This window comes from Tursiops truncatus, chromosome 3 (assembly GCF_011762595.2).
Source record: "Tursiops truncatus isolate mTurTru1 chromosome 3, mTurTru1.mat.Y, whole genome shotgun sequence".
Lineage (NCBI taxonomy): Eukaryota > Metazoa > Chordata > Mammalia > Artiodactyla > Delphinidae > Tursiops > Tursiops truncatus.
In genome coordinates this window covers 170908377-170924257 of record NC_047036.1, presented here as the reverse complement: position 1 = coordinate 170924257, position 15881 = coordinate 170908377, and the positions used below count along the sequence as shown (strand labels likewise).

General features: G+C 60.0%; 3 protein-coding genes across 13 annotated transcripts in view; 2 read left to right on the top strand and 1 right to left on the bottom strand.

The window, feature by feature from the left end:
- Positions 1–15881, bottom strand: part of MED16 (mediator complex subunit 16) — a 39855-nt gene that overhangs the window by 8433 nt on the left and 15541 nt on the right. For 4 of the 11 annotated variants that reach the window (XM_073803594.1, XM_073803599.1, XM_073803597.1 and 1 more), the window contains 4 exons: positions 15212–15232; positions 14727–14810; positions 14076–14218; positions 11436–12957 (listed from right to left, as the gene is read on the bottom strand). In XM_073803594.1, coding sequence (XP_073659695.1) covers positions 14092–14218; positions 14727–14810; positions 15212–15232 — 232 coding nt within the window. In that variant the 3' untranslated portion in view covers positions 11436–12957; positions 14076–14091. Of the gene's footprint in view, positions 1–11435; positions 12958–14075; positions 14219–14726; positions 14811–15211; positions 15233–15423; positions 15780–15881 lie in introns of those variants that run through there. The other 7 variants (XM_033854980.2, XM_073803598.1, XM_033854983.2 and 4 more) reach the window with 5 other exon arrangements.
- LOC117311856 (neutrophil elastase-like) lies at positions 2385–4530 on the top strand. The gene is made up of 5 exons (XM_033854996.2): positions 2385–2451; positions 2791–2947; positions 3145–3286; positions 3838–4068; positions 4236–4530. The coding sequence occupies exons 1-5, from the start codon at positions 2385–2387 to the stop codon at positions 4443–4445; spliced, it is 807 nt and encodes a 268-aa protein (XP_033710887.1). The 3' UTR covers positions 4446–4530.
- On the top strand, positions 6761–9270 carry CFD (complement factor D). Its single transcript, XM_033854995.2, has 5 exons — positions 6761–7015; positions 7680–7836; positions 7934–8078; positions 8175–8432; positions 9050–9270. Exons 1-5 carry the CDS (start codon positions 6958–6960, stop codon positions 9209–9211), a joined length of 780 nt encoding a protein of 259 aa, XP_033710886.1. The 5' UTR covers positions 6761–6957; the 3' UTR covers positions 9212–9270.

Below are 15881 nucleotides of genomic sequence, written 5' to 3'. Positions count from 1 at the left end.
AAAGATCCAGAAAAAACAGCCCCGGGTGTTTTCTATTTTCTTTCTTTTTTTTTAACTTTTTTTTTTTTTGGCTGCCTTGGGTCTTTGCTGCTGCACACAGGCTTTCTCCAGTTGCGCGAGAGGGGGCTACTCTTCATTGGGGTGGGTGCGCAGGCTTCTCACTGCGGTGGCTTCTCTTGTGGAGCACGGGGTCTAGGCGTGCGGGCTCAGTAGTTGTGGCTCACGGGCTTCAGTAGTTGTGGCTCGCGGGCTCTAGAGCTCAGGCTCAGTAGTTGTGGCTCGTGGGCTCTAGAGCGCAGGCTCAGTAGTTGCGGCGCACGGGCTTAGTTGTTCCGCGGCATGTGGGATCTTCCCGGACCAGGGCTCGAACCCGTGTCCCCTGCACTGGCAGGCGGATTCTTAACCACTGTGCCACCAGGGAAGCCTGTTTTCTATTTTCCATGAGCCCGTGTACGTGTGTGTGTGACAGAGGAAAGTTCTGCACACCAAAGATCAGATCCAAGAAGGGGAGGTGAGGCTGGGGGATATAGGGGCCTGGGTTGATTTGCTGGAGGTTGGCCGGGGTTGTTGAGATTCAGGGGACAGACCCACAGGAATCATAAACAGGATGTTGGGCAGATGCGACCTGGGGGACCTCGGGGACAGCAGGGCGGCTCCCAACAGCGTGGGAAGGACACGCAGAGCATCATTTTCCTGTTGCGGTGTGACGGGGATCAAGCGAGAGACTCCCCGTGGCATCACGGCTCTGATCGTGAATCAGAACTCCCCCAGATGCCCAGCCCCGCTCCCCAAGGCAACCAGCACCGTGCCCTTTGGAAGAGGGTTAATGGTTAACAAGCCCTCAAGGACGGCACTTTCTCATCTGAGAACTTTACAAAAAGTTCATTCATTTAATCCTCAGGACAATCCTGTGAGATGGGAGCCTATAACTTCCATTTTACAGATGAGGAAACTGAGGCATGGAGGGGTTACATCCATAGCCTGAAGTCATAGTGGGCAAGTGGCCACTCCAGGATCTGAACCCAGAGTCCACAAGCTTAGCCACCATGACCTGTGAGGAAATAGCATACAGGTGGTGCTCCATATAGATGCAGCTTTTGTTTAAATCTGGTCTCCCTGCCTGAGTCACGGTCTCCTCCATTATTCCCACCCCCACTGGAAACAGGGTTATGTATACAGCAGGTGCTTACCAAGTGCTCTATGGTAACTTTAACTCAGCAGGGTGGGGACCCCACCGAGAGGGGAGAGATGGAGGTTTGCTTGCCTGTGGCCACACACCAAGGAGGAGCCCAGGGACAAACTGGACTCCAGCCCCAGCCCGCCTCTGGGTGTCCCTGAGGGCCCCCGCCCGCCTGTTCCTGCAGATGGATCCGTTGGTTCCCTCCCCTGAACCCTGCTCCGAGCCAGGAGAACGTTGCTTCTTGCGACAGCCTTGGCTACAACAGTTGCAGCTGGAGCAGCCTGGGACGGGGTGGGGGTGGGGGAGTTGAACTGGGGCCACGGGGCTGGGAACTGGCCCTGGTGGACCCCATCTCAATTGTTCGGCTTGAGTTCATCCAAGGTCCAGGCTGAAGTTCTCAAACTTGGTTGGAGATCCATGATCCAGCCTCCAGGTCTGGGCAGGAATTTTTTCCTCTGCCTCAGGCTGGAAGGGGGTTCAGAGAAGCTCAGAGGGGTGCGGGTGGGGTGGGGGTGGGAGGGATTCCTTCCCAGAACCTCTGAGGGCCCCCAGAGACTGACCAGGTCCCAGGTGGGACTGAGTTCCCCGTTAGGAACAGCAACCAGTCCGGGCTCCAAGAGGGAGACCCAAGGCTGAGGAATAGGCAGCAAGTCTCCCTCCAGCTGTGCACTGTGGGCACCTGGGTTCAAAGCCCAGTCCCCCCACCATTTCACTGGGTAGGCAGCTCCCAAATGTCAGGACAGGGCTGCGTGCACATGGTTGCCGTTGCCCTGGGTAAACTGAGGCACGTGGGCGTCCCAGCCAACTCCTCTGGGCCGGAGTGGTCAGATTTAGCAAAAATACAGTACTCCCAGCAAACTTTGAATGTCGGATAAACAAAGACTAACTTTGTACGTAAGTACATCCTGTGCTTATATTTGGGATATACTTATGCTAAAAAAAAAAAAGCTTATCTGACGTTCCAGTTTAATTGTGCATCCTGAGTTTGATCTGGGGACCCTCCTGGAGCCAGCCCCGCCCCTTGCACACATCCTCTCCCCCCTGTTCTCCCATCACCCCCTCGTCCCCCACGTCCCAGGATGGGCAGAGAGGAAGCGGGGGCACCAGGCCCCCCCACGGGCAACTGCAACGGCCTTGGGGCATGGGGGCTATAAGAGGGGCAGGTGGGCACAAAGGGCAGAGACGCCAGAGCTCCCGCCCAACCATGATCCAAAGCTGCAGACCCTCCAGCCCTGCCCTGGCCGCTGTCCTGTTGGCTGTGCTGCTGGGCGGTGAGCGGGGCCCGGGTCAGTCCCTGGGGTCCAGTCCTGCCTCTCCACCTGCTGGGGACCCTCTCGGCCCCCTCATCCTCATGGGGAGTGACAGCTGGGATAAGGAGAAGGCTGAGGTCCTGAGTGGTGAGGTCTGAACAGCGGGGTCTCTGGGGACTCCCAGCGGGTGAAGTCCAGATCTAGCTGCGCCCTGGCAGGGGGACCGTGCAGGCCCCCTCCCCTCTCTGGGCGACAAGCACGGCAAGAACCCGACCCGGTGGGGTCCTGGGGGGGGGGGTTTCCCGGGCGGGGGCGGGGCTCCTCCGCGCCGCTCACCGCCGCCACCGCCCTTGCCCCCAGGCCCCGCGCTGGCCTCGGAGATCGTGGGGGGCCGGCCGGCCAGGCCGCACGCGTGGCCCTTCATGGCGTCCCTGCAGAGGCGCGGACGCCACTTCTGCGGCGGCACCCTGATCGCGCGGAACTTCGTGCTGTCGGCCGCGCACTGTCTGAACGGCATGTGAGTGTCCCCGCGCGTTCCCATCTCGGGTTCCAGTGCGCCCGCCGCGCGAGGGTCGCGCGGGCCGTGCTGCGGGCCCGGGGGGGGCCTTCCGGCGAAGGCGCGAGGGTTTGCAGGTCCTCCTACGCTCGGGCGGGGTCTCTCCGCCGCTCCCGACCCCGCGGGCGCCCCAATCACCTCCTGTCCCCCCGCCCCAGGAACCACCGGTCGGTGCGCGTGGTGCTGGGGGCACATAACCTGCGTCGGCAAGAGCGGACCCGGCAGACGTTCAGGGTCCAGCGGGTCTTTAAAAACGGCTTCAACCCCTTGCGCCTGGAGAACGACATCGCGGTTCTCCAGGTGCGTGGCCGGGGGCGGGGCAGGAAGAGCGGGTGCAAAGGCCCGTGGGAGGCTTGGGGAGGGTGGGGGAGGGGCAGGAGCCTGGGGGACAAGGCTGGCGGGCGCAGACCCGGTGTCGCCCCCATCTCTGTGTGCCTCAGTCTCCCCCTCTGTAAAACAGAGAAATACTCCACAGGCTCCAGACGCGCAGGCTCAGTAGTTGTGGCTCACGGGCCTAGTTGCTCCACGGCACGTGCGATCCTCCCAGACCAGGGCTCGAACCCGTGTCCCCTGCATTAGCAGGCAGATTCTCAACCACTATGCCACCAGGGAAGCCCTATTACCTACTGTTTATTGCACTCAAGACAGATCCAGGGATGCCCTGAGCCACGGTGACTGCTCCCACTTTACGGACGGGGAAACTGAGGCTTGAAGTGGGAGGCAACCTGCAGGGTGGGTGTCCTGCTCTGAAACATTCCAGGACCATGGTGGGGAAACCAGGGCCCAGAGAGGTGAGGGTCGTCACTCCCCACCCTCTGTGACATGCCACTGCTCCATCCCACCTGCTGCAGCTCAGCAGGATGGCCACCATCAACACCAATGTGCAGGTGGCCCAGCTGCCCGCCCAGGACCAAGGCGTGGGAGAAGGGGTGCAGTGTGTGGCCATGGGCTGGGGCCGGCTGGACACGAACCGGCCACCGCCCCCAGTCCTGCAGCAGCTCAACGTGACCGTGGTGACAGCCCTCTGCCGCCCCTCCAACGTGTGCACCCTGGTGCCAGGCCGGCATGCCGGCATCTGCTTTGTACGTACCCCATGTCCCCCCGAGCCACCACCGCGCTCCCATCCAGGCTGCAGCAACTAGGACTACAGCCAGACCCGTGGAAGGAGTCCCCGACCCTGAAGGGGGTGGGTGGGGGTGTGAGGGTGGGGACTGGAAGCCCAGACTCCCGAACTTGTCTGGCTCCACAGGGGGACTCCGGCGGGCCCCTGGTCTGCAACAGGCTGGTCCATGGGATCGATTCCTTCATCCGAGGGGGCTGCGGCTCCGGGACCTTCCCAGACGCCTTTGCCTCCGTCGCCAAGTTTGCAGACTGGATCAACTCCATCATCCGCCGCTACGGTGGTGACGATGACGGCCCCTCCCTCCACCCTAGGGACGCTGCGGGCAGGACCTGCTAGAAGGGGCTTCTCCTGTCACCCCACCTGACCCGCCCCTGGCTGGGCCCTTCCCATGCAGCGTCATGTGGCACCTAGCACAATAAAAACCTTCTGTTTTGCAGAATGTGTCTGGGGGTTTGCTGGTTGTGCCACCGAGTGTCGAAAGTCCTCAGGAGAATGTCTTGGGCATGTCACGAGTACGCTGCCACCAGGTGGCAGCTAATTCAGGGCATTGGGGTAAGAAGTCCCTTCCCCACCCTCTACAAAAGGATACTGATTGCCATTTCTGGTTTTTCCTCCTATCAAGCATAATTAAACTAATGTTGCAGGTGGCGATAATGAAAAGCACTGTAGCGAGTGTTCATGAGTGCTTACAAGGCATAGAAATCATTGTGAGTCTTTGCAAGTATTCACTCAACTGGTCCTCTCCGCCCTCGAGGCAGGTCCTATGAGTTGCCCCACTTTACAGATGAGGAAGTGGAGGTGCAGAGAGCTGTGAAGCCACGCTCAGGAGCCTGGGTTTGAGTCCCGGCTCTGTGACTTTGGGCAACTTGCTTGCTGTCTCTGAGCCTCAGTTTCCCTGTGGGGAAGAGTGAGGCACACTATCTGGGAAGGACCCAGCCAGGGGTTGGGGTCCCAGGCCAGCCTTGGCCTCACTGGGTGGGGAGACAATCCCTCCCCCACCTCCCCAGCCTTCTGCCTTGGCAGGGGTCGGGGGGCAAAGCCACGCAGATGTTTCACAAGGAAACACCCAGCCCCGAAGGAGTCACAGCCCTGGGGGAGACGGCCAGCCTACACCCCTCTTCTGCCTCTGAGCCTGAGAAGGAACCTCCTAGGGCCACAGGTGGGGGCCGCGACACATGTGGCCTCTGCCATCACTCGGCTCACAGTCTGATGGCGTGGGAAACAATCACCCAAGCAAGTAAATGAGAGAAGTTAACATCAGGTGACACCCCTTCCCCCACCCCGGACCCCACACCAGGGGGCCAGGATAAATCACTCCCTCTCTGTCCCCTCGTGCCAAATCCTCAAATACCCGATCCCTGCAGCACCCCCCCCGGGGGGGGGTCCCACCTCAAGGTCGTTAACGTCTGCTGCTCCCTCTGCCTGCCGGCTCTTCCCGCAGGTTGTCACCGGGGCACACCTCCCCCTGGGTGCCAGCGGCTCAGAAAGGTGACCCACTGCCCTGCAATCACTTTTTCCACTTAATAAATACTACACCCTGGCGGTCTTTCCATGTCAACAAAACATCCGGGGACGAGCAGGGTTATTTATTGAACCATCTTGTCTTGTTGGGTCATTTCCAAATTTTGTTGCAATTTCCAACACTCTGACTTACATAATCTGGACTCCACATGCGAATGGGCTTTCGTTTCAGAGTTTCTGATTTGAGTAAGAAAACACGTTGGGATCTAACAAGTCACATTTGCTATGTTGTTCTCTATTTTTCTTTTCACCACGAAAAGAAGGAGAGGGGAAAAGATTGTGCACTGTTCCCACTGGGAGCAGCCTGAGGTCCTCCCCACCCTTCTGGTCACACGCAGCATCTCCCACTAGTAGTAGGTTCACGAGATGTTGACCCGCCATCCCCAACTTATAGAGGGCCATGTGACCCAGGTTCTGCTCCTCAGAACCTGCCATCACCTGCCCGCAGTGACGGTATAGGGGCATGCGATCCAAGCTCGGCCAGTCAGAGGCAGGCTTGAGATTCCGGCTACAGTGATGGGGAATTTACGGAGGGGCTGACTGAGCTCCTGGGCCGAGTCTGGGGTCACAACAGGGGAGCCTGGTGAGGAGAAAAGCCATCAAGGAGGAAAGGAGGAACCAAAGGCAGAAACCTGACCTTGTTCATGTAACTGGATCAAGCTACACCTGAAGGTAGACCCATGAACCTTCCACGTAATTTCCTTGTAAAAGGCTCCACCCAGTTTGCCTCGGTTTTTCTGTCACTTGTATCCAATGGTCTTTCCAGCTGCCCCATACACACCACCTTTCCAATATTCTACTTGTTGGGGTATCAAGCTCCAGAGCCACAGCAACAGGGACAAGGGTGTTGGATGACCTCTCCCCCACCCCCACCCGACCTCCTCTCCAAGTTGCAGGAGGAAGAGAAAGAGAAAGAAGCAGAAAATGCGGAAGTGGGCTGTTTACAAACTGTGGTTCCCAGCTGCTGTTGTGAAACCTTGGGGCTGCAAAGGCACTCTGCAGAGACGGGGCCGTGGGGCTGGGTGTAGGTCCCTCCCTCTGCTCTGCCTGCCGCCCATCCTGAGGGGCTGCTCCCCACAGGAGCCCCTGTGCCTGGGGCCAGGCTCACAGAGGCGGGACGCATGCCCAGCAGCCTGTCTATACTCTTGGTACAAAGTCCGTGGGAGACAACCACGCCCCTGGGGAGGGTGGACAGGTGGCTTCCCCATGCCAACTGGGCTGCTGCCCACCCAGCTGATAGGGCCTGTGCGAGAGCCCGCCCCCTTCCACCCTCATAAAAGCACCCCCAGGGCCTGGCCTGGATCAGTGTCAAGGCCACTGCAGCATCATGGCGGACCGCTCCCTGCACCTGGCGGCTCTGATCCTCCTCGGGGCGACCGTGTGTGGTGAGTGAACCTGGGCCTGCGGTGACCGCTGGGGGCCACCAGCTTGCAGGGCGGTCAGCCAGGGGGCCTGCTCCGTCAAACAGGACTGTCCTCCAACCCCCCTAAGTGGGCAGGGAGGGGGCAGGTTTCACATGAACAGAAGCCTCTGAAAACCAAGGAATTCTCAAAATTTTGGTGGTTTATTTTTTTGGTGGGGAGGAGGCCGGGCTGTGCAGCTTGTGGGATCTTAGATCACCCACCAGGGATTGAACCCGTGCACTCGGCAGTGAAAGCAACGAGTCCTAACCACTGGACCACCGGGGGTAATTCTCAAAACTTTGAACCTAGCTTTCCACACACTGGAAAACCGGCAGCTGGAGGGGTAATGGCTGGCAGGGGTGTTGGGTTTGGACAGTCCGGCTTTCCTTATGTTTAAATTGCAGCCTCAGGCCCAATGTGTAGGTATGGCATTTGCCCCAGACTCGGTCACTCCCTATCATCTGTCTTCTCGGGCATTCCTCCCTGGGCCCCCCCGGAGTTTGCAACTCTGTCGGGGAGAATTGTAAGGATGGAATTCCAGGTCTGAGGCGTGCTGGAGCCGCCTCGGGGTAGAGACAGAATCCTAGCGGGGGGGGGGGGGCTGCAGTCACCCCCTAAGTCCTCACGCTGACCTGCCTACCTCCAGCGGCTCAGCCCCGCGGCAGGATCCTGGGCGGCCGAGAGGCCATGTCCCACTCGCGGCCCTACATGGCATCCGTGCAAGTGAACGGCAAGCACGTGTGCGGAGGCTTCCTGGTGGCCGAGCAGTGGGTAATGAGCGCAGCGCACTGCCTGGAGGATGTGTGAGTGGCCTGGGGCAAAGAGCGGGACGGGGTGGAGTGGGGTGGGGTGAGGTGGGGCGGGAACGTGACTCTGATGGTGGGTCCACCCCACTCCCAGGGCCGACGGGAAGGTGCAGGTGCTCCTGGGCGCGCACTCCCTGTCACAGCCGGAGCCCTCCAAGCGCCTGTACGACGTGCTACGCGCAGTGCCCCACCCAGACAGCCGGCCGGACACCATCGACCACGACCTCCTCCTGCTGCAGGTCTGCTGAGTCTAGCCCCAGTCTCCCCTGCTGCCCCGGGGCCCTCGCCCTCGCCCCCGCCCCGACCCTAACATCCCCTTCCGCCCCAACCCCCAGCTCTCTGAGAAGGCTGTGCTGGGCCCCTACGTGCAGCCCCTGCCCTGGCAGCGCAAGGACCGCGACGTGGCGGCCGGCACGCTCTGCGACGTGGCCGGCTGGGGCGTGGTTAACCACGCTGGCCGGCGGCCAGACCGCCTGCAGCACCTACTCCTGCCGGTGCTCGACCGCGCCACCTGCAACCTGCGCAAGTACCATGACGGCACCATCACCAACAGCATGATGTGCGCGGAGAGCAGACACCGGGACAGCTGCAAGGTGCAAGGGCGGGGCTGGTCCAGTAGAGGGGTGGGGGCCAAGGCCTCGGGAGGGCGAGGCGGGGGGGGGGGGGGGCGCGGCCAGCTGGGGGCGGAGCCAACAGAAGGGGCGGGGCGCGCGGGAATACGGGAGGCGAGGCTGATGGAAAGGGCGGGTCGCGCGCGGGGGAGCTCGCAGAGTGCCCCCCCCAGGAGAGTGGGCGTGGCCTGAGGCAGGTGTGGGGGCTGAGATGGGAGGGTCAATGACTCAGACTGGGTGGGCGTGGCTGGCCAGAGGTCTAGGCAGGGTTGGGAGGAGAGGTGGGATCTGGAAGAGGGTGCGGACGAGTTGGGGCCCGAGCTTGGAGAGGGCCAGGAGTGGGGCAGGGTCGGAGGAGGGGGCTGTTCCACTTCCGTGGGACGGAGTGCGGAGTGGAGCCTGGAGAGGGGCGGAGCCGAAAGCCGGCGGAGGTGGGGCCTTGGTGGGCGGGGCCTGAGATTGACGAGCGAGGCAACTGTTGGGACCGGCGGGCTGAGGGGAATTGCAGCAGGCGCCGGTGGAGCCGGACCGGACGCCGAAGGGCGGGCCGGACGCCTACGGCGGCCCTGCACCGGACCTCATGACATCGCTCCCTGCAGGGTGACTCTGGAGGCCCGCTGGTGTGCGGCGGCGTGGCCGAGGGCGTGGTCACCTCGGGCTCACGTGTTTGTGGCAACCACAAGAAGCCCGGCATCTACACGCGCGTGGCGAGCTACGTGGCCTGGATCGACGGAGTGATGGCTGAGGGCTCAGCTGCCTGAGGAGGACCTGAGGGGCGGCGGTCACGGGGGCCCGAGCAATAAAGTCATCCACTCCTGCACCTGGTCCGCCTTTACAGCTTGCACGCTGCGTGAGGGAGCGGATGGAGGCGAGCCAAACTGAGGGGGGCGGCAGCGTCCTGGTAATGCGGTGCCAGGAGGTGACCCAAAGGCTGAGAGACGGCGTGCCTGGCGCAGGGATCTTCGGGGACAAAAGTCCGGAGACCCCACGCCCTGCAAGCCGGGCTGGAGCTGCCAGGAGTCGCTTCACGTCTTGGCCACGCGGTGGCGCCCTTACTCTCCCCTGGAAATTGGAGAGACGCCCGGAGACCCAGGGAGGAGCACGAATGGGGGTGGGTGTCCCCTTGGTCCTTGCTTCCCGAGCAGAAAGTGAGGGCCTGCTATGTGCAAGACCCTGCTCTGGGCTGAGATCTAGGTACACAGAGAAGTTGTGTTCTTAGGACCGTGTCCCAAATGGGAAAACAGGCTCAGAGAGGCCGTGCGACTCTCCTGACGTCACACAGCAAAGCCTGGAAATGAGCGCAGAGCCACAGGGCCTGCGTTCATAGGCCAGCCCCAGGTGCTGCGCGGTTCACTGAGCAAAGCTGACTGGTGTCCCAGAGCAGCTCCACTGATTGGAGGCCCAGGGGACTCACTGTCCTCCTGGCTCTGTTTACCCCTTTGGGAGGTGACAGGGCAGAACCCAGGTCCTGAGGCCCTGTGCCCTCTCTCCCACTTGGACGAGGGGCCACTGAAGCCCAGCACCTACTAGGCCCCAGGTGTTAAGCCTGGTCCACAAAGGGGGTCTCTGACCTCTCTTTGGTCGAGGAGACTGAGGGTCTGAGAGGTGGTCGTGTGCCCCACCAGGCACTGGAATTGGAACCTATGGCCAGTTTTTGCTTTTCCGCTATGGAGCGTTCATTCATATGGAAGCACTTGTTGAGTGCTTACTGTGTAGACACAGCTGAGACCCAGCCCTGCTCCTAGGAACCGGGTCAAATATTCCATTGCACAGGATGGAACTCCTGAGTCATCCTGAAGACGGGCCTGGGGCTCTCAGCGTACTCACTGTTCGTCTGAAATTCAGATTTAACTGTCGTCCTGCATTTTACCTGGCACCACTAGCGGGGGCTACAGACCAGACTAGGCTGTCCGTGTTGGTGAGCCGCGGGCCCTGAGGTCAGAGCAGGACCAGATGGAGTGGGTGGGGCAGGCAGAGGGGGAGGGATCTGGGGGTCTCCAGGCAGGAGACATAGGCTCCATGCTTTCTACCCCGTGGGGGGGTTTCTGCAGTCACATGAAAACTCAGAAGTCCCTGTGACACAGCCGCCTGAGAGCCCTGTGACCCTGCAGGGCCTCTTCTAGCAATTTCCCCCCAGATGCTGGGGGGAGGGGGAGGGGGAGCGTGCAGGGAGGGTGGCCCACGTGGCCGTGCCCCCCCCCCCCCACTGCAGACGGGAGCCCGCTTGCCGTGGGGAGTCAAGAGCAGCTTCTCGCTTCTATTTCCGGAGGATGGTGGCCTCGGCCTCCTCACCTGCAGCTGGGACCCGTGGGCCTGGCTCTGAGGCGGCTGAGGCACAGTGAACACGCAGCCCGACCGACTGACTTGCCTCTCCCTGTCACAGTAACACCTGCCCTTGTTGACCCCAGAGGGGGGGACCCGTGTGGACACATGGTGGGGGCAGGACGGGGGGCAAGGGCACATCCCCACCCACAAATCCCCTCTCAACCTGGAGGAACGTTCCAGCAGGGCTCTCAGCAGGGCCCCCCCCCATGGCCCCCAGGTGAGCCCGACGCTTCTGGACAGCCGGGCCCGCTTATGCCTACTGGGCTTGTCACGGCAGTTCACGGAGCGTTCCGCTTATCCACTGCTGCGTAACAAACTGCCCCAAACTCGGCGACGCTGAGCCATCCCCGTTCGCCAATCACTGCGCTCAGCTTGTGTGGGTCAGGGTCACAAGGATGTGGGGGGGAGGGGTGCGTGTCCCTGTCCCACCACCTAGATGACCAGAGGCCTGGAGGCTCCAGGATGATGGCCCAGGAGCCAGGCCGGTTCCCACCAGCCTCAGGGTCACCCGGGGTCACTTCCCCTGCACAGGACAGGTGGGAACAGGTGCGAGCCCCAGATCCAAGGGGAGGAGATGTGGACCCGCCCTCCAGGGAGCGTCCAAAGATGGTGGCCGGGGTGTAAGTACCCACAACTTAACCTTAACCAATGAAACATGAGTGCAAGAAACAGGTTCATTTTTCTAAGACAAATAACTGGTTTAAAGACTTCAAATGACTTGAGAAACACAAGTTGCTTTAAAAAAACATGGTCAAATGGGGTAAAAAGGCTGAGAAAAAATATGTAGGACTGTGGACCACATGCCCCTCGACCAGGGAGGCCGCCCTGGGTCCCCTTTCCCCAAGGGGACAGAAGGCGGTGGCAGCAGCACGGGAGGTGAGTCCGAGGCAGGGTGTCTCCACCCCTCCCGGCATGGCCAGCAGCTCCGGGTCCCCACAAGTCCCCGCAGAAGCACCTCTCGGACAGCAGGACCTAGACGCCAAGTGCTGCTGCCGCAGGTGGGTGGGCCGGCAGGGAAGCGGCCCCTGGCCCAGGTAATGGGGCCCCTGGAGCGCTGCCGGCCCCAGAAAGCCCAACAGACACCGCTGCCGCGTGTCGACCTCTGCGGGGCGCCGGGCCGGCCCGCCCTCCCTTGCTCCTCCAGAGGAAAACAAGAAGCAATCAATCACCACTTAACAGGCAGGCGCTGTGCACGGGCCGCAGGGAGCCAGGTATAATGGGTGGAAGCAGCTGCTGGCGAAGCAGGACCCCTGGGGGCCGCGGAGCTCAGGAAACCCGGGGGGAGGGGGAGGGATGCAGAGGGAAAGCAGAGACAGAGACACTCATGTGCGCGGGGAGCAGCCCCCACCCACGTCCAGCCCACCGCTCCCCCCCACCCCACGCAGGGACCCCTGTGCCTGGCAGACACTAGGTGCTCAATAAATGCTGACAGAGCAGGAGAGCAGCGCACACGGGCGGAACCACATGCCTGTGGAGGGGGAGGGAGGCTCCGGGGGCGAGGGGGCTGCCGGGTGGCACCCAGGACACCGACAAGACACCGGCCACCCAGTGGGGACGTTTACTGGGCCTGCCCAGGTCAGAGACGGTGGTCGCGAGGGCTCAGCAGTGACAGGTACAGGTGAGGAACCCGAAGCAGACACCCGGGCTGGTGTCACAGTGGCCACTGGACACCCGGCAGGTTCGTGTGGGATGTTCTGAAGGACAGAGGCCTGAGCTGTCCTGGACCCTCTGAGCTGGGACCTGGGAAATCCAGGGCGGTCACTGAGCTCTGGGGTCCCAGGGGTCGGGACACAGCCGTGGCTCTGCCCGGGCCAGTGAGATCCTCAGGGCAGGGCCAGGTCTCAGTCACCACCTGTTACGGTGGCCATGCGGCCAGGCCCTCCACCCGGATCCGCCAGTAGGCTCCGAGGAAGAAAGAGCAGGGCCCGCTGGGCCGAGGGTGCCAACTTCAGGCTTCAGGCCATGTCCTCACCTGCCCTGCCGGTTACAGAGGTGCTGGCGCAGCTGATAAGGGCCGAAAAGCATAGTTCAAGGGTGGCACTGTCTCACGCACCCAGTGAAGGTCTGGAGTGCGTGGCTGCTCTGTGACCAGCAAGGGGACAGCGTGCCTTTCCTTTCAACCCATTGGGAATCCACTGACATTCCGCACAGCAAAGGAAACCACAAACAAAACGAAAACAACCTACGGAATAGGAGAAAATATTTGCAAACGATGCAACCAAAAAGGGCTTAATTTCCAAAATACACAGCTCATACAACTCAGTATTAAAAAACCAAACAACCCAATCAAAGAAATGGGCAGAAGATCTAAATAGACATTTTTCCAGAGAAGACATACCCATGGCCAACAGGCACATGAAAAGATGCACGACATCGCTAAACATTAGAGAAGAGCAAATCAAAACTACAACAAGGTATCACCTCACACCAGTCAGAATGGCCATCATTTAAAAGTCTACAAATGACAAATGCTGGAGAAGGTGTGGAGAAAAGGGAACCCTCCTGCACTGTTGGTGGGAATGTAGTTGGTGCAGCGCAGCCACTATGGAGAACAGTATGGAAGTTCCTCAAAAAACTAAAAGCAGAACTACCATATGATCCATTCCTGGGCAAATGTCCAGACAAAACTATAATTCAAAAAGACACATGCACCCCAATGTTCACAGCAGCACTATTCACAATAACCAAGACATGGAAACAATCTAAGTGTCCATCGACAGATGAATGGATAAAGAAAATGTGGTATATGTATATATATATATATATACACACACACACACACATACACACAACAGATTATTACTCAGCCATAAAAAGAATGAAATAGTGACATTTGCAGCAACATAGATGGATCCAGAGATTATCATACTAAGTGAAATCAAAGACAAATATCATACAATATCATTTACATGTGAAATGTAAAATATGACACAAATGAACTTATTTACAAAACAGAAACAGACACAGAACACAAACTCATGGGTACCAAAGCAGAGAGGGATATAGTAGGAGTGTGGGATTAGAAGATACACATATAAAATAAATGACAAGGTCCTATGGTATAGCACAAAGAACTATATTCAATATCCTGTCATAAACCATAACGGAAAAGAGTAGGAAAAAGAACGTGTGTGTATACATATATGTATATATATAAATTTATATACTGTGTTATATACCAGAAACTAACAACCTTGTAAATCAACTACAATGAAATTTTTAGAAAAATTATCCAACTAATAATTAAAGACCGTATTCACCAGACAAGAAAAAAAAAGAAAAGAAAAAGAATCCACTTACAGGGGCCTGAGCGCAGTCAGGGGTAGCTGAGGGGCATCCGCCACCAGAGCCCCCCACACAGGCAGTTCTTGATCCAGCGCTGCTCCCACTGTTTGACGGCTGTGGTCTTGTTGGGTGACTTGAGCATGGTGACACAGCCGCACCTGCGGGTGGAGTCAGGAGGGTGGGGCGCTAGGCAAGGTTGGGTGGTGGCCACAGGGCCTTTGCACATGCTGTTCCACGCCAGGAATGCTGTTCCCTGCAGCCCCCAGTCCCCCCACACTGATCTAATTCCTCCACATCCTTCCATCCCAGTTCAGATACCACCCCCTCACCTCCCTCAGTGGACAGAGGAGGGGTTGTGGGTCCAAGTCCTGGCTCAGCCCGTCCCTAGTGGTGTGACCCTGGGGTCATCTGGCAGCACTCGGGGCCACGTTTGCAAAGCGCAGCACTGCTGCAGTCACTCCTTCATGTCTGCACTTGTCAGGTCACTGGGGAGCCCCTCAAGGGCAGGCTCCGGTCAGCCGCTCACCGCTGGGCCACCCCGGCCCTTTATGAAGACCGCAGGGGCCCCCGCTCAGCAGCCCCACAAGGGAGGCACTCCGGGACCCCCGTTCCCAGGTGGGAAACCACCGGTGACAGAGCGGGCCCGGCGTCTGCTGCAGCGCTCACCTGGTGCAGGCCTTGCAGGCCTCCGTGGGGTAGGCGCCCAGGTGCAGCCTCCGCAGGTGGTCCATCTTGGGCTGGCCCGGCGCCCTGACAGAGAGGAGCATGGAAGGGGCTAGAGGGTGTACACGCACGCGCACGCACGCATGCACGCACGCACGCATGCACGCACGCACACGCCAGCACAGTTCCATCTCTTAAAGGCAAAGCGTGCGTGACGCACACTCGCCGGGGAACAGGGAGAGTCTGCAAGCAGGGCTTCTATACGCCCTCCGCCCACAGACCACTAGCCCGGGGGTCGGGGTGGCGGCCCAGAACCGCCACGACGTCTGAGAGCCTGGCGCCCAGAGCCCCTCAGAGAGGACCTGGGGCTGGGGTGGGTCGGCCTGTTACGCTCGTATCACACGTTTGAAAACTTCTGAGAGCGTGAAACCCCTTGTGCGACCAGCCACCTCCCCTTGTAAAGTTTTTTCTGAAACCCAAGCACAAACCACAGCGTGTGATTCATCAGGCTGTTCCGCCCACAGCGAGACGTGCAAGAAAACACAGAAGGTGTTGAGGGCAGGTCCAGAGCGCTTCCCGGGGAGGCGGGGACGCGAACCTCCACTTGGGGATTCATCGCTCGAGCACCATTTCAGGCAGGCGGCCCGTGGGGTGCTGGGTTTGGGTCCTGGCCAGCTGCCTCCCGACTGCATCTCTGAGGTTCAGTTTCCTCGTCTGTTAAGTGGGGACAAACGCCCACCCCAAGGCACTGCCGGGCAGTCGTGAGTTCACTCAGCAGGGGTGGGCTGTCCAGACCCCACACATTCCAAAGAATGGCTCCTGAAGTCACCTCTAAGCCCTGGGAGGTCTGCCTGAGAGGTTTCTGATTCCCTGGGGCCTTGGGCCCCACCAGGCAGTCCAGGCTGCAGTGCGATTTACCGTGGGGGACTGGGGCGTCAGCTCGAACTCTGAACCAAGGTCAGTCACGTGGGGCCCTCCAGGCAGGCGGTGACAGACCAGAGAGAGGATGATGTCACCCAGACAAGCGAGGGCACAGATCAGCACAGGCCGAGGCGACTGGATGGAGGGAAGTGACCAGGAGGGGAGAGAGGGTGGAGGTGGGGGAGTCTCTGGAGCAGCGCTAAGGTCAGGCTGGAAGGAAGCAGCGGGCACGGCACG